At 39.7% G+C, this 18,347-nt stretch overlaps 1 protein-coding gene across 1 annotated transcript; it reads right to left on the bottom strand.

Moving 5' to 3' along the window:
* Positions 1–462: 462 nt before the first annotated feature.
* Positions 463–17,685, bottom strand: SPRY3 (sprouty RTK signaling antagonist 3). The gene is made up of 2 exons (XM_044306090.1): positions 17,174–17,685; positions 463–3,149 (listed from the first exon to the last, which is right to left on the bottom strand). The coding sequence occupies exon 2, from the start codon at positions 3,049–3,051 to the stop codon at positions 2,179–2,181; it is 873 nt and encodes a 290-aa protein (XP_044162025.1). The 5' UTR covers positions 3,052–3,149; positions 17,174–17,685; the 3' UTR covers positions 463–2,178.
* Positions 17,686–18,347: the final 662 nt, after the last annotated feature.

The following is an 18,347-nucleotide window of genomic DNA, read 5'->3' as shown; positions in this document are numbered from 1 at the left end:
TTACCCTAAGAACACTAAGACAACACAGGAGTGGCTTAAGGAGAACTCTATGAATGTCCTTAAAGGCTATGTAAACCATCGGAGGCAATTTTATTTATGATTGCATTTTACTCATTTTTGGCTGAAAATCTTTTTTTTCAATTGGCCTTTTTTAAAATATTGAACCTTCTGTCACAAACTGGTTTTCTAACTGTGTGACTGGTATTTTCACTTTCACTTTGTGCCGGTCATTTAATAAACCTTATCTCTAAACTACTGGGAGGTCATAAACACAAGAATTGAGCTATAATGAGTGTTTAGGAGATCAGAGAGCAGAGATAAGGAGTCTATCAGCTCTTGGTCTGATGGAAAAGACAGAAAATCCAAAGGTTGCTACTAGCTCATGTCAGCTCTGTACAGATAAAAGGACTCCATATTTTTAATAAAGACCAATTTAAAAAAATATATTTTTATCTTAAAATAAGTACAATGCAATAATAATAAAAAATGCTCTCAAGGTGTACATAGCCCTTAAATGGCCCAGCCAGAGCCCTGACTTGTACCCAATCGAACGACTCTGGAGAGACCTGAAAATTAATGTCCACTAACTGTCCCAATCCAATGTGACAAAGTACGGGAGGATTGCAGAGATAAATGTCTGAAAATCCCCAAATATAGGTGTGCAAACGTTTTTGGCACCATACCCAAGAAGACTGGACGCTGTAATCCCTTCCAAAAGGGCTTTGACTAAGTCCTGAGCAAAGAGTCTGAAAACTTATGTAAATGCAATATTTTAGTTTTTCCTTTTCAATAAAATAGCAAAAATTTCAAACATTCGGTTTTCACTTTCAGGTATTGAGGTATTGAGTGCAGAATGATGGGGCAAAACTTAAATTATTTTTATTTTAGCACAAGGCCACAACATAACAAACTATGAAAAAAGTGAAAGGGTCTGAAGACTCTCCAAATGATCTTGGTCAGTTTGAGAAATTTGCATGTAACACTTCATAATGCATGGACAATCAGTAGATATAAGCACCTTTATATGTATATATATATATATACTTTTTTGCTGAATTTTTGCAAAGTGCAATATACAGTGAATGAGGCTTCAGCGTGAATAGTTGGTAGTCTAGTAAGTTGTATGCTGTTGGTACCTTTTTGAAAGAGACCTTTCTTTACAATGCTCAACTCAATGGAAACTAATGCAATATAGTATCAATTCCCTTCAAAATTTGGCTATGCCAATGAATTCACTGCTGAAGAAGGCCTTTAAAACACTGCCAGTAAGGTTTCTATTCATTGGAGATTTCAATCTTAGCTTTAAGTGCCACCTGAGAAGAAATGGCAAAAAATTAATAGGTATATCAATATAGGGTGTTGTAAAGAAACATAACGTATCCATGCAAAATATATCTCTTTGGTTTACATCATATTATGATATATGACAAAATGCATTTTTGCCTAGTTGACAAGTTTGCTAAAAGCTTTCTTCTAGAATTGAAAATAAAATATACATATAGCTCCCCATTTGGATGGTATGTGTTCTAGGTGTGGGTTTATAACCAGGCATTAATTCTACTTCACCCAAGCATCTTCTGAAGATTCATTTCCCTGTTTGATTCACGTTGACCATTTATCCCTAATGTCTATATTGTTCTACAAAGTACAGTTCTTCATACAATTTTTGTCTGCTATATTAAAGTGCACGCATTTTCATTTTGATCACAGGCTTTCCAAGTCAATCTTGAATTTCTAGCTCCTTTCTTCAGCACTGCCAACAAGGGTATAGGAGGTATTACCATAATCCACAATTAGTTCACTAGGTTGTAGATACTTCAGTTTGGTTTTTAGTAAAACTTTGAATTTTTTTATCTAACAAATCTTCAATCCTTCTTCAAATATATTCCCCCATGGCAACCATCTGATATACTATTATTTACCAAAGATGAAGTGGAAGAGGTATCTCCAAAAATGTTCATAGCAGTTAAATTGTTGAGTTATACAGTATTTATTCTGCCATTTTCTCTTTTAGGATCATTCATTCTAATTACATTCAGTTAAAACTTTCTTACATTCCTGGTTTTCAAGTGGGGTCTTGGTAAGGCTTTCACTGACTGTGGCACCAATTGGAGAGGATAGCAGAGAAGATTCAGGGAAATAATGAAGTAGCATAAATTCCATAACGACCCTCTTAGGTCATACTGGTTTATCGAAAGGCCTTGGAAATGGTGTGCCACTAGATGAGGATATTTTTCTGCAGACTGTGTTGGTGTGATTTTCACAGCGACAGCCTGGTCTTTTGACTTTATCATAGCCCTTCTGGCAGAGTGTCAGGCAGCCTTTCATAGGAGGATAGCAGCATAGACAGGGCATGAAGAAAGAGAGGAAACTCATAACTGCCCAACGAGCGCAACAGGAACCTTGGTTGCAAGAACAAGGATTATCAGCACAGTTGTCCTCGTCATCAGAAGAACAGTGGTAGAAGAGGCCTTTGATGCAACAAAGGCAAGTTCCATAATCTATTACATTTTCGGCAGAGCACAAGCAGCGTTGGTCACAAATCCAGCAAGAAGGAAGTTTGCGAACTTGCGTACACTCATCACATTTGCAGCGCCCACACTCTTCACAGCTAAAGCGATGGCTCATATATCTATCAGACTCTTCCATTAATCCTTTGATAAACTGATCTTGCTTCAGGTCTCCATCCTTGGGCTGTGTTCTCATAAGAGAATGCCTTGAATGAGATGGGGTTATCCCAGTTAGTAGTCTTTGATCGGAAGCGGTGGTGCTTCGAGACACTGAGCTTATTGTACTAGAATGGCTTAAATCATGGGTAACATGTTGTGACTGGTGTTGATGACTTTGGCTGCGATGAAGATCCTGGTGGTTGTAGGATACCAGGTAATCATTAGGCCACTCTTGCTTTGCAGCATGTTGGGAAAGTGAAGGATTTGACCAGGTTTGCATAAACGAGACTGTGGGTCGTTCCACATAATCATTGTTGGCCCTGATGGAACGGATTTGGTCTATTGAAAGAACCTGTTGGATGTCCCCAGTAGAACTCTCCATGATCTTTAGAAATCTTTCTCTCAGCTATGCAACAAAAGTCCCTCTTTGGGTGTTAATGGTTTTATGCAGTATTGTCCATCAAGGTACATCTGAAGATCCTGAAGAAAAGAAAAGGAATAAACTGTTACAAGCTCAACATTCACTTATTTTATAAATCATTTTTATAGTAAAATGTATGGCTTATTGTTACGTTAAAGTTGTTTTCTCATCCATAACATATGCCATAAATGTCTAATATTTGCTAGACCCCACCAAATTAGGAAAACTAGGTTCTGTGTCTCTTACTCCACCAAGCATTCTCCTGTTTCACTAATACCCATAGACTTGCCTGGACACCATTTCCCCACTTCATTGATTCTCAGCATGGATATAGATAAGCATAGTGGAAGAAAGAACAAGCCACATATTTTCTCCCACTAGTTACACATCCTGAAAGACCCACCTTTCAGATATTTATGGCATCTGCTGTGAATAATATTTAGGATATTTCCAGCTTTAAAAGAGTTGTGTAGCCAGTACATATTGATGACCTATGCCCAGGACAGGTCATCAATATCTGATTGGTGAGGGTCCGACTCCCAGCACTCTCGCCAATCAGCTGTTTTCAGAAAAGACAGCACTCATGCAAGTTCCACTTCCCCTACAAGATTACACTGCATGTCGTCTCGGAAGTCTCAGTGGTACAGTGTAATTACACATGCTTGTTCCATTCACTTGAATGGGATGAGTACTTGTAATTACACTGCACCACAACTGCAAGGGAGATGATGTGCAGTGTAATCTTGAAGAGGAAGTAGTGCTCGCACAAGCGCTGCCACCTCTTAAAATAGCTGATCTGTAGGGGTGCCAGGATTCGGACCTCCACCACCAATCCGATAATGATGACCAATCCTGAGTATAGTTCATCAATATTTCTAGCTGCACAACCCTTTAAGTTATTAAAAGTAAGTTCATTGCATAGAGAAGTATTGTACAACTTTAAACATAACATCATATATGTAATATAATTTGTGTTTCAATTCCTTGGAAATTGAGGGAGATCTGATGCACCGTAAGGAGCTATGCCCCTGTGTCAGTTTAACATGATCATCCACAGAATGTAAACAATTCGTTTTCCAATTCACTACCAGCATACAGAGATCTTGGACATTTCCCTAAAACCCTACCACAGATTCCATGTGTTAAGCTTATCATTAGAGATGAGCGAATCGAAGTTGACAAAGTGGAATTCGATACGAATTTCAGGAAAAATTTGATTTGCACCGAATTCAAATTTCCTCACGCTTCGTGGTAACGAATAGCATTTTTTCCTAAAATGGCTGCTGCACGTGTGAGGACATCGAGCAAGGAACTCTGGGAAGGTGGGAAAACCCATAATGCCATGCATGCAGCCAATCAGCAGACAGCCCTGTGATGTCACAGCTCTATAAATAGCCTCAGGCATCTTGGATTTTGCCATTTTCCAGTGTACTTAGTGCAGGGAGAGACGTCACCAGGCGCTAGAAAAGTGTTATAAAAAACTTAATTGTGTTAAAAAAATGATTTACAAGTGCCGGGAAAGATTATTCAAGGTGTAGGGAAAGGATAGGGAGGAATTCCACATGTAGAACAGGGTTCAGTAGGGGAGGTTACAGCCTGGGTAATACAAACAATCCTATTACACCTTGCTGCGCTGACTGACAAATTGCCATTATACAGCTCTTTAATTCCAGCAAACCATTCTTGTTATTGGGGTGAAAGTGCTGTTTGATACAGCCATTAACAGGGTTTACAATGAAATATTTCTACGTCTTATTTGTCCTGGTGCGGTGCAGTTATATGTTCTGAAGCATTTTTGGGCTTATATTAGTGGGGAAAAAAGGACTTTTTAGCCTTTGTGTGGTGAAGTGTAAAAATTACATCCCTTTTTGTTGTGTATTAGCGGCAAAAGAAAAACATATTTGCCGTTCAGAAGTGCAGTTATATGTTCTAAAGCCCTTTTGTGGAGTGTATAAGTGGAAAAAAGTAAAATATATTTGCCGTTCAGCGATGCAGTTATATGTTCTAAAGCCTTCTGTGACGTGTATGAGTGGAAAAAAATAAGGGCCTATTTGCCGTTCAGCGGTGCAGTTATATGTTCTAAAGCCCTTTTTGGCGTGTAATAATGGCAAAATAAAAATATATTTTCTGTTGAGTGGTGCATTTATATTTTCTAAAGCCATTTTTGGTGTGTAATAGTGGCAAAATAAAATATATTTGCCGTTCAGCAGTGCAGTTATATGTTCTAAAGCCTTTTGTGGAATGTATAAGTGGAAAAAAGAAATATATATTTGCCCGTTCAGCTCTAAAGCACTTTTTGGTGGCACAAAAAAAGGATTTGCCGTTGTGTGGTGAAGTGAGAAAATTACAGCCCTTTTTGGCATGTATTAATGGGAAAAAAGAGCTTAATACCTGTTGTGTGATGAAGTGAGAAAATTACAGACTTTTTTGGGGTATTTCCTTTTTATTTATTTATCTGATCTAAGGCCTCTTTCACACGGGCGTCATGTTTTTTGCCCGGATAAGAGGCGGGTGCGTTGCGGGAAAATGCGCGATTTTTCCGCGCGAGTGCCAAACATTGTCATGCGTTTTGCACTCGCGCATGTTTGGTACCCAGACCCGAACTTCTTCACAGAAGTTCGGGCTTGGGATTGATGTTCTGAAGATTGTATTATTTTCCCTTATAACATGGTTATAAGGGAAAATAATAGCATTCTGAATACAGAATGCTTAGTATAATAGTGCTGGAAGGGTTAAAAATAATAAAAAAGTTAACTCACCTTCTCCTCTTGTTCGCGTAGATCCCGGTCTGTTCTTTAGCTGTGGGCTGAATGACCTGAGGTGATGTCAGATCACATGCTCCAATCACATGGTCCATCACCATGGTGATGGAGCATGTGATCTGACATCACCACAGGTCCTTTAGCCCACAGCTAAAGAACAGACCGGGATCTACGCGAACAAGAGGAGAAGGTGAGTTAACTTTTTTATTATTTTTAACCCTTCCAGCACTATTATACTAAGCATTCTGTGTTCAGAATGCTATTATTTTCCCTTATAACCATGTTATAAGGGAAAATAATACAGTGAATAGACTGTCACCTAGAACCCATGCGTGAAAATCGCACCGCATCCGCACTTGCTTGCGGATGCATGCGATTTTCACGCAACCCCATTCATTTCTATAGGGCCTGCATTACGTGAAAAACGCACAAAGAGGAGCATGCTGCGATTTTCACGCAACGCACAAGTGATGCGTGAAAATCACCGCTCGTGTCCACAGCCCCATAGAACTGAATGGGTCAGGATTCAGTGCGGGTGCAGTGCGTTCACCGCACGCATCGCACCCGCACGGAAAACTCGCCCGTGTGAAAGGGGCCTAACTGTATGTCAGACAGAGAAGTGCCAGGCCATGCACATGGGAGTGGCAGAGGCCTAAATGTTTCTGATGCAGGCACAGGTCACAGCAAAGTAAGGGGGCATGGCAGCAGGAGTCGCAGCGAGAGGCCTGAGCAGTGGCGGATTACAATAGGGACGTTCGGGTCGGCAGCCCCGGGCCCAGCACCGCTGGGGGGCCCAACGCTGACCCGAACGCCCACATACTGCGGCGGGGCACGGGAGCGCATAGCTCCCTGTCCCGTCGCCGATCACCGGCATTCACCGCATAGGCCTCAGGCCTTGTAGGCCTGAGGCCTATGCAGTAGTGAAATCCCGGCGCAGGCGTGCGTGATGACGTCATCGCGCGCCTGTGCCGGGACGCAGCACTGTGACGCGCCTGACTCATCCCGCCCGCCTTCCTCTGCGAGCAATCGCCTGGCCCTGGACATAGGTGAGTATTTATTTTTTCATTTTTTGTTCATTTTTTACTTTTTTATTTCATTTGCCTACTTGGGGGGGGGGGACACAGGAGGACCTATTAGGGAAGATAAATCGATCGAACATGGGGGGGAATGTGGGGGCTGTATGGGGCCAAATTATTATGGGAGGGAATACTATGTGGGGGCAAATTACTAGATGGGGCAGTGTGGGGGCAAATTATTATGAGGGAATACTATGTGGGGGCAAATTACTAGATGGGGCAGTGTGGGGGCAAATTATTATGAGGGAATACTATGTGGGGGCAAATTACTAGATGGGGCAGTGTGGGGGCAAATTATTATGAGGGAATACTATGTGGGGGCAAATTACTATGTGGGGGAAAATTATTATGAGAGGGACTACTATGTGGGGGCAAATTACTAGATGGGGCAGTGTGGGGGAAACTATTGTGTGGGGGTAATTGCTATGTGGGGACTATGTGGGGGCAAATTACTATGTGGGGGAAACTATTGTGTGGGGGCAGTGTGGGGTAATTTCTATGTGGGGACAGTGTGAGGTAATTGCTACGTGGAGGCAAATTACTATGTGGGGGCAAATTACTATGTGGGGGCAGTGTGTGGAAAACTATTGTGTGGGGGCAAATTATTATGAGAGGGAATACTATGTGGGGGCAAATTATTATGAGAGGGACTACTATGTGGGGGCAAATTACTAGATGGGGCAGTGTGGGGGCAAATTACTAGATGGGGCAGTGTGGGGGCAAATTGCTATGTGGGGGCAGTGTGGGGAAATTGCTATGTGGGGACAAATTACTATATGGGGCAGTGTGGGGGCAAATTACTATGGGGGATTACTATGTGGGGGCAGTGTGGTGGAAATTACTATATGGGGATGTTGCTATTGGGGAGGCACTATAGGGGCAATTCTATTATTTCTGGGGACACTATACAGGGATTATTGCCTGGAGCACAATAGAGGGTGGTATTATTACTGGGGGTCTCTAGGGGACATTATAGCTGCTGTGGACACTATAGGGACATTTGGGGTAATTTATCAAACTGGTGTAATGCAGAACTGGCTTAGTTGCCCATAGCAGCCAATCAGATTCCACCTTTCATATTTGACAGCTCTTTTGGAAATCCAGTTCTACTTTACACCAGTTTGATAAATTACCCCAATTATATCTTTCAGGGTCACTATTTTTTCAGCAGTATAGTTCCTGGGGCATTGGGGAGCACAACGGGCACAGTATTGGGGGTGGCAGGATGACACTGTGGGGACACCAGGATGAGGAGGTTGATGGAAAAATTGAGAAATCTAACGTGTCTGTGTTACAAACTGTAGAGACGAGATGCGGCTGAAAGAATTTGCCATGGTGGTCTGGGTCAAATGGAGGAGAAGAGGAAATAGAAGGTCTACATGACAGGAGATGTCACTGGGTGTAACAGGTATGTGGTGCTGTATTCTCCTCCATGTCTTTTTTATTACAATTATATGTATTTTAAATTTGACGACCACATTTTTCAGTTTAGGACCCAATTTGGGGTATTTTTTTCTTTGTCTGAAGATGTCATATGGCCTAAGAAGAGACTGTGGCGCTCATAAAGCACCGCAGCCTCTTCATACAAAAAAAAAACTAAACTAAAATGGGGGGGGGGGGCCCAAGTTGGGTAGACAGCCCCGGGCCTATCATGCACTTAATCCGCCCCTGGGCCTGAGCTCCTGGTGTCATCTAGCGATCGTGTCTTGACCAGCAACTCGGTCATCTCTGTTTTGGATCCACTCCTGTTTTTTTGGGCATTACCAATACTAATGAATTACTGACCAAATGCTGACCAAGTGAAGGCAATGCTCAACAGACAGGATCCGTTTTTTGAGGGTTATTGTTCTGGCGGATCATAGGAAGGGCAAAAAAATCTGTTACATCAACACAAACTTACTGCTGACACCCTCTCCACTCTGTTGGGGAGCTCTACTTGTATAAGCCTTTAATATAGAACAGGTTTTGTAGACATCTATGTGGAATCAGCTGACGACAGTGTAAAAAGAGTGCTATTCTTCTTGGCGCTAACATCCACCTGTAAGGCTGAGTTCATACTTGAGTTATTTGGTCAGTTTTGGCCCCGTGACTGTGCAAATTAGTGAAGTGTGCAGTGATTCTAAGAGCGACGCCTGTCATCTACATGTCATACTGACTCACAGTATTATTTCACTGCCACAGCAGACTCTCTATGCATGTTACTGCAAGGCATAGTGTTCTACACCATTATAAAGGCTCTCTGCAGCCAGGAAATAGCAGTTTTTTTACTGCAAATCGTTGCGAATAAATTCGGATCGAACAAAAAAATTTCCAAAAATGTGGCGAACCGGCCGAAACGGCTTATCTCTACTTATCATTCATCTAGAGATGTCAATGTTTGGTGAGATATTTTTCTGTTCTCAACCCCTGGTGCTTCTGTAGGGTAGGATTTGTTGAGGAACTATGATGATAAAGTCATGTTTAATATTTTTTGATGACCTGTGTAATATCAACTGGTAGTGATCAGAAGTATATTGTATTCCCCAATGATCATCATCTTGAACTAAATATGGACCTTGTATGACCACCTTTGGCTTAGTATATTTACAGCACATTTTATCATATTTGAATGAACCAGCCTCAATACTCTAAATTTACCTGGATGATATTTAATCTTTCTACTAAAGTCGAGCAAATCAATTTGGTATAAATGAAATTTCCTACTAATTTCTCAAAACATTCAGATTTCAGCGAATCTGAAACTTCTTGGACTTGTCCCACACTAATCCCTCAAAATGGCGGCCAACATTTTACAGTTCAGAAGGCAGAGAAGAAGGCATCTGCCACCAAAAGGGATAATTTTTGGATCGATAGTGTAGTGTCTTTTTAAGTAGGCTGTTTCTAACTGAACATTTACCCACAGTCATATATTTTGCCATCACCTTCACATTACTATCTTGAAGAGACAGAAAGGTGTCAGATACGGTCCTAGGAGACCTCAGAGTTGCATACTTTTTAGAGCAATTGGGCATTTTTGAACCAAATGTATTCAGACCGAATCAAGTCTGATGGCCGATTTAATAGAAATTTTGGGAGTTTCACTGTTCTCTACTTTTCCCCTTTTTGATATAGGATTTGAAGGAGGACCTGCTGGTGAGGAGAACTCAGTCAAGGCAGGTAACCAGGTGATAATTGGCCCTCAACGGTGGGAGCCACTCTTTGCAGTGGCTATACACACTAACTAATAAAGGGGGCACTAGACCAGCGGTCTCCTGTATAATTTCTATATACCATAGATGTACAGAGGTTGTCAAATGCCTATTAAAATACCCAAATCATGTTTTAAAATGATCATATTCAGATATATTTGATGTCAAAGAACAGAAGGTTATCTTTACAGGATATTCAAGGTGACTGGTATATGTTAATAATATTTCCTTAATACAAGCCCTGATTATAATGTGTTTTAAAAATCACTCAGTAAAAGTTTTAACTTAACTCTGACCACACGGGAAATACATGACCTTATCTATACTGCAGTCTGCTTGGAGAAAACCACTTTATTCCTTATTACTGTGGCTCTAATTGCTTTTCCAGGCATTACTCCCCAGAGAGACTTCCAGGAGACACAAGTGGAGTAAGTGATGTGTTGTACTGTATGCCATTTACACCACACCGTCTAATGCATAAGTCAAATATTCTTGTCTTTCATCATAGAATATTTAATGGCCGGAATATGCTTCTCCACATTTAAAAATAAACCTTATATTCTGCATATGCATCAGCAATTAGTGTATCACCTATATACAGCTGTACCCTAATATTTCAGACTTGTTTTAAGGAAAATAATGTTGTCGATCAATAAAAAATATTATTTTGCTTAAAAAAAAGCTAAATATAAACATATATATTATATGTTATGTCTAAATCATAGAAACACCTTAATAGATTGAAGCCAGCTCAAAGATTAATGGCCGCCATGCATGGACCAGTTCTGCCAGAGGGAGAGTAACTTTTTGCTAGCAGCTGTCCTCTCTGGCTCATGGGGTTGGAGGGGCAAGCAGGGAAACCATCTTTATTTTATCCATGTGGCCTAATAGGGCTTATGAAGAGAGCTTATCTTCATGACATAGCCCCTTTCCTGCTCAATATTATTTTGATGGTCTTCAACAGCTAAGCTATCCTCAGAATTTTGTGTATCAAAAAGTATAATCAAAATAATAAGACTACTAATACAGTTGAAATTAATTAAACAAACACCCTGCTAAAATGAATAAAAAATAAATGAATTTACATTGACAATCTGGACACTGATCATATCTACATACTGTACATACTGTATAGGTAGATATCATCAAACACATCATGAAGTTGGCAAGGTTTAAAGGGGTTTTCCAGGAGTTTTATACTAATGACCTATCCTCTCAATAAGTCATCAGTATCTGATTGGTGGGGGTCTGACACCCTTTCCCTAGACCAATGACGTCAAATTCATCAGTCATGTGGCCTAGGAGCAGCTCAGCCCCATAGATGTCAATGGGACTGAGCTGCAATACCAAACACAGCCGCTGTACAATGTAAGGTGCTGTGCTTGGTGAGCATGGAAAAGGCTGTTGCGCTCACATCAGATACTGATGACCAAGAGGATAGGTCATCAGTATTGTTGTGTGAATCAAAGACAAATTAATTGACTTCAATCCGAATTTCAGGAAAAATTTGATATGCCAATAAGCTGAATTTCCTCTTGCTTTGTGGTAATTAATTTAGCTTTCCTGAAATGGCGGCAAAAAACTCCATACTCACCTCATCCTATTGCTCGCGGGGACGATCTTAGAACTTTGTAGACCATTGTCAGAGACTTGGCCCAATGTCGAGATCCTCTGATACTCTGGTGGCCAGTCCAGCCCTGGTAACTGCTGGTTCCTATCACCCTGCCATGCTCATAACAGGACAGTCTGTGGATTGTTAATCCTCCTACTCGTCTGGTCAAGTATTGTTGCTTCTTTTTCTATTATCTGTTATGGATAGAGGGTTTCGTGCATATTCATACAGGTGCAAGTGTGTATGTCATTTCAAGGTCACCACCAAAGGGTTGTCTTATCTTAGAACGTTGTAGACCATTGTAAGAGACTTGGCCCAACGTCAAGATCCTCTGGTTTCTATTACCATGCCATGCTCATAACAAGACAGTCTGGGGATTGTTGATCCTCTATCTCATCTTGTCACCCTAGGGTTGCTTCTCTTTCTTTTATGTGTTGATATGGAAAAAGGACTTTGGGCAGTTTCATACAATCCATTAGGGAGGTCTTTTGAGCAAAACAGATTTGAATCTGCCAATTCGGTGTCCATGGTAGCTACATCATAGTCTATAACTATAGGGCAGATTGGCTTTAAGGCCTATGCTTTTATGTTGCACAATATAAATTTTCTATATGGCCTGTAAAGAACCTATTTAAATTGAGAGTAGTGTCCCTCTATTTCTGCCAATGTTGTTTTATCTGCCTTCATCTCATATTCATATATACCACATATGCTTAAAACTTTAGTTTCCATACTTTTAATTGACACAATCTACAATTAAATGTGTTACTTTTATTTTCAATCTGATATTTACTGGAATATCGGTAAGAGATACATAGAGTGAAGGAACTGCCAAGCCCCCTTGCCATCAAGTAGACTAACAGCTAAGTATCTCTGAGTCATTTAAGATAGAACGGTTGATATAGACTCTGGCTTTGAAAGATAGAAGATGTGAGGCCGTGTATACCCAGTAACCAGTCTCAAATGACTCATCTTCTCATCTGAAATCTTGAGTGGTGCTTTATCGATGGCAAGAATGGAGAAAGTAGCATAGCGGCGGTCAGGTCATATGATTCTCCATCTTAGCTTGCTCGCTTTAGTGGAGAACATCTTTAACATATAACAAAATATATTAAATGAAGAGACTTCCACTGTGACTATAGTGTGCTCCAAGTCTGAACCAAGTCTCATCAGCATTAAACTGGGCTTATATGGGCTTCCCAAAGGAATTGATACTTAGGGCCTACCCTTCATATCCAGGACCCTTGCATGCCCACTTCTAATGTTATCATCATTTTTGTTCTCAATCAACCCACAAGAAAAAGATGCTGGTGGCAAGTATTTAATTTAAAATCAGATCCAAAGGGTTGTTTTGTCTTAGAACTTTGGAGACCATTGTCAGAGACTGGGCCCATCGCAAGATCGTCTGGAGCTACTGCAAATGAAGAATTCACCAACTGGTTTATTTTAATGATTGGAGAAGAACTTATCAGGCTGCTTCATGGTGCAGAATGGGTTACTAAAAACCCACTATTATAGGTCATCTCCAGATTATATACTTATCTAAGGTCTGTCATTGTTTTCTATATGTTTGGACACTAAAGGAGGAATGGAGGAACAGTGTGCCTCTTGATGTTGTGATCAACATGATACAATTTGGTTTCATTTGGCTTGGTAAAATTTGAAAAGCGGGAAAATATAAAGGCAATAATAATTGAAAAAAATGTTTAGCAGATTGATCTTCCTTTGAAAAACCAGAAAAATATCATAACATTCATAACAAGGATTGTGTTACATGCCCAACATCTTGGTTAATTTGGATAGTACATGTTTATAGAGGTGCAAAGTTTCCAAAAATTTGATTCGGCTGCTTCTCTGAATTTTGCAAAGAGCTCAAATGGATATGATGAGTATGATTTTATTTTTTATTTTTTTACCACCATTTCAGTAAAAATTGATTTTGTACTTTGAAGCACTAAGAAATTTGGTTTCAATCAGTATCTGATTTGTGGGGGGCCTTTGAGTGCCACAGCCTTTTCCATGCTTACCAAGCACAGCGCCGTACATTGTATAGCGGCTGTGCTTTGTATCGCAGCTCAGCCCCATTCACTTCTATGGGGCTGAGCTGCTCCTAGGCTGTGTGACCAATGACCGTGTGGCTATTGGCCTAGTGAAAGCTGTGAGAAGGCTGCTGTGCTCACAGGAGCGCTGGTTCGGGGATCTCACAGGATCGGTATGAGTCTGACACCTGAGACCCCCACAGATCAGATACTGATGACCTATCCAGAGGATAAAACTCCTGGAAAACCCCTTTAAATGTTACCAACTTTCATGATGTGTTTGATGATATCTACATATACCGTATATATAGTATATATTTAGATATGATCAGTGTCCAGTTTGTCAATGTAGAAATGCCAGGTTCTTCATTTGACATTCATTTATTTTTTATTTTTATGTGAGTGTTATAATTACAGTTCATAGGGATAGATTAATTGTGATTTAAGTGTAATTGTCCCCATGCACCCTCACATTTTGAACTAGCTACTTATGCACATGGCCTTCAATGCTAGGACTTTTGAGCCTATAGAATGCACAGAATCACACACTGATAATGGGATGCCCACACAATGACGCCAATGTTTGCACTGCACATAAGACAGTCGCACTACAACAAAACTGGAAAATATAGAGCATTTGGAATTGTTGTTCAGTTCATTTGTATTGTGACTTTAAAAAGTTATGCTATGATTGATGCAAAAAATGAAAAAAAACATCATACAGAACTCTGTAAATCTAGAACCAGCCCTATACCTCACATGGATCCAGAGATCTCCCCGTTCATTGCTACAATTGATCTGCTATGTTCTCTTCAGGCTGACAGCTGGGGGGGGGGGGGGGGTTCTTTCTCAGGAGGCATGCCCTTTCTGCTACAGCTCTCTCTCTCTCTATCACATGTCAGGAGGTGTGTTCTTTCTGCTGCAGCTCTCTCTCCAACTGTCACAGGTTCTAACAGTAGATAGGGCTTTTGGCAGTTGGAACTGAGCATGTGTGACCACCTCAGTAGGTGGAAATGCACATTACTATACAGATTAAACACCAGGGGGTGCGATTATAGTGACACTAAAAGTTTGAAGGTATCTGAAGGTGAATCATTATATGTCTACTGTCTAGCTGCAATGTTAGGCTTGGATTTATCATCTTAAAATAACTGGGTTTAAAATATCAACTAATGAGTATGTAAAAGAAAACTGAAAGCCTATAATTAGGGAAGAACGATTTTCTGGAAATTCAATTAGGGTCCAATTCGACGGAATCGGGTGTCCTATTCAATTCAGACCCAAACTGATTTGACCCGAATCAAAAATTCTTGAATCTTGATCAAAAGCTGTGAATGACATGCTGGTCTTCTCTTTCCCTCTGTCTCTTAATGCAAAAATTCTTCCGAATCGAATCACATGAAATTCTCATTCTATAGAATCCGAATTTTTTAAAAATTTCTGGTCACATTTTGATTCTATCGAATCAATTTGCTCATCTCTACCTAAAATGTAACTCCTGTCCGAAGCTAAAGAATAAAAGGAAGATGCCATGGAATATTTTTTTTTAAAATGTACTCTTTAAAGAACATGCCCTATGGATGTTAATATCTTGTTCTAGGCTCTATTGACATATTTTAAATTGGCATTAATATGGTTGTATGAACAATATATTAGTCAATTAACAAGATTTTAATAATAAATCTATAACTCAATAGACACATACATCTTGTAATAACATGACAGGCAAAAAAACGTTGTACTTTATTATTTCCTCCAAATGATATCTTGCCTATGTTTAACACCAAGACATATTAACACAAGGTATGTTCATAGGCCCAGGGCATGTTCGTAGGCCTAAGGCATATTCCTAGTCACAAGGCATATTCATGGGCCCAAGGTATGTTCATAGACTCAAGGCATGACCGTGGGCCTAAGGAATGTTAATGGAGTCAAGGAATCCTGATCAACCTCTAAATTGTGACCCTATATTTTGTAGCATAAACATAATAAACCTGCCTTAAAAAAGACATGGCATATCAATCACTCTAGAAAAATATTTTATGAAATATTACAACAATATTCAATGTCCTTGACAAGATCCACATCAGCACCACCTAGCTACTGCTTGGATTATGATCCTTGACCAGTTGAGAACAAGGTCCACACCTTTGTAGAAGAGGCACAGAATAGGTATAAGACATTGTGTATTGTGACTGCTGTAAATGGCAAGAAACACAAGAATTGTTCTACACCGACAGAAGAAACATGGCGGACGTGATTTAGTCAAGGTTACTAAAAAACTGTCAATTTACAAGGAAGCACATTCTCCTCAAGTGCTTGAGACTCTGCAATTTTTACTTGACAACTCCCTTTTTGGTTTTTGACATCTGAATGATATTAACATGATGCATTGGTCAAAACAGTGTACTGTATGCGTTGCTTTTATATCATTTTATTCCATTTTGTTCTGAATACCTTTATTATCTCTAACCTTGGTGATGATACTTTTCAAGCTTCAGTTATGATAATATACATGTTCCACTGGTAAGTTAACACCAATATACTTGTTATTATTAACCATTATATATGTTTTTTGTAGTCATTATAAACATATTTCGCAGGGCTGAATTTGGCATAACCTCTCACTCATGACAAGGCATGGCTTTACATAGGACTACAGTTTAAACCTTCTGATGTATGTTAACCCAGTTACATGGACTATGTCATCCCATGTAGTAACATGACAAATGTATCTCTCATGCACTGGGGAGGTTTGAAATGTATGATCACAAATTATCATTTGTTAAAATAATTATTGCACAAAAAATTCAAAAACCTACTACTTGACTGCAACTGAAAATCCACTTTTTAATTTATTTTTTATTTTTTTATCTTAGTTTTTTGATGACCTGGCCAAGTTTTATTTTTCACCACATTATCGTTTAGGCAAAAAGTCATTAACCTTTTTATAACACATAAGCTATTTTTTTTAAATAAAGAGTTGAGTGGGACTGTTACTTGTCAGCTCATATTTTTTACTTAAATCCACACACCATCTTAAAATGTGCAGGAATGCAAAACCTAGGCAAAGCTTTTATGAAATATATATATATATATATATATATTTATGAGCTACACAATACTCAGGGTGAATAAATGTATGTCTAGAAGATCCTTTTCAGAAAGGATTAATGTCCACTGCATTCCCTCAAATCAATCCTTATTTTTTATTTCCCGAGATGAAAAAGACATTACAGATTTCATGCAATCAATCAGATTTTAGAATTCATATTTTCCATTTCTAATTTTGTAGGGGGAAAAAAGATGAAAGAATACAATTTAGATTTAATATTTTCAATTTCTAATATTGGGGGAAAAAAAGATGAATGAAGAGATAATGATATACTTATTATCGTCAACTCACCTATGTAGGTATGAGTCTTTAGGTCCATGGTGCTCAGAGTATCTATAGTCTCCACCCAGATCCAGGTAGTTACTGATTTTCCGTCTTGCCCTTTGTATGCATCCTAGTTATTGGAAAAAAAAATAAAAAAAAGTCTGAATGGATACTCCTTCTTGATCGTGATCTACAGAAATGAAGGTTGGTCCCCAAAAGGTAGCACCGGCGGACGCATCAACATGCACATCGTAGGCGGATAGCAACAGAAATTCTATAGGCAGCTATAGGCGAAGCTTAGCCGTGCATACTTCCAGGATTGGAGCTGCATCACTGAGTCATTCAGTGCAATCCGCAGCTATGGCTTTGGTTTTTTTGAGGGTGTCTTCTGTAAACATCAGGATGTCAATAAATATACAGGGTTGTGCACTAGACGGATCTAGAGACGTCTTCTTGGCTCCCTCCTTCTGCACATCTCTTCTCAGCCCAGGCTGATTGTGTGAGGTGGTGCTGATCTGTGACACTCTGTTTTGTGAATGCGGATATTCTCAGCTATCTTGTGAATGAGTTAAGGGGGTGGAGAGAGGTGGAGTCTGCAGGGCTTTGTCAGTCTGCTCACTGGATGTGTGGAGTCTCTTTTTCTCCCTCTCATTGTATAATCCTGTCTCCTTACAGGAACTGTCTTCTTCTCTGCGTCTGTCTTATAGCACAGTAATGGCCAACCCCCCAATCACAGTCACTTCCATTGAATCTTATTCGACCTGTCCCTAAAAAAAAAAAAAAAAAAAAAGATGTATGTCTTTATATCTATAGGATTATTGAATGTAACAGTATTTTTCCTTTGGCATCATTTTCTACAATCTGTCTCATTCTCTCGTTCGCTTTTATTCCCCCTCGCTCTCTCTCTCTCTCTCTCCTTCCCTTTGCAGTAGTCCTAATGCTTAAGTGGCGTCATCCTTTGGAAATTGAATCGGTCCATTAGATCTCCCCATAGGCTTCTCTGTATCCGGTCCCAGGGCTCTGACTGCAACAGAATTAAACAAGGAAAAATAATGCAAAAATGATTTTAAAGCAGCAATTCATCTGGCTGCCGCTCAAAATAGACTTGGAATATTCCAGTTATATTTTTGGAATTGTGATTTGCTGCATTTGTTTTTTTTTTTTTTTTTTTTCAAGGCAGATGATGTATCCTGAGATATAT

Source organism: Bufo gargarizans, chromosome 9 (genome assembly GCF_014858855.1).
Source record: "Bufo gargarizans isolate SCDJY-AF-19 chromosome 9, ASM1485885v1, whole genome shotgun sequence".
Classification (NCBI taxonomy): Eukaryota; Metazoa; Chordata; class Amphibia; order Anura; family Bufonidae; genus Bufo; species Bufo gargarizans.
Note: the sequence above shows the minus strand (reverse complement) of the source record. Positions and strands in the feature narration are given on the sequence as shown.

What these genes read in the sequence shown, in the direction of transcription:
- SPRY3 (XM_044306090.1), bottom strand. Translation starts at nt 3,051, where the DNA reads ATGGAGAGTTCTACTGGGGACATCCAACAGGTTCTTTCAATAGACCAA.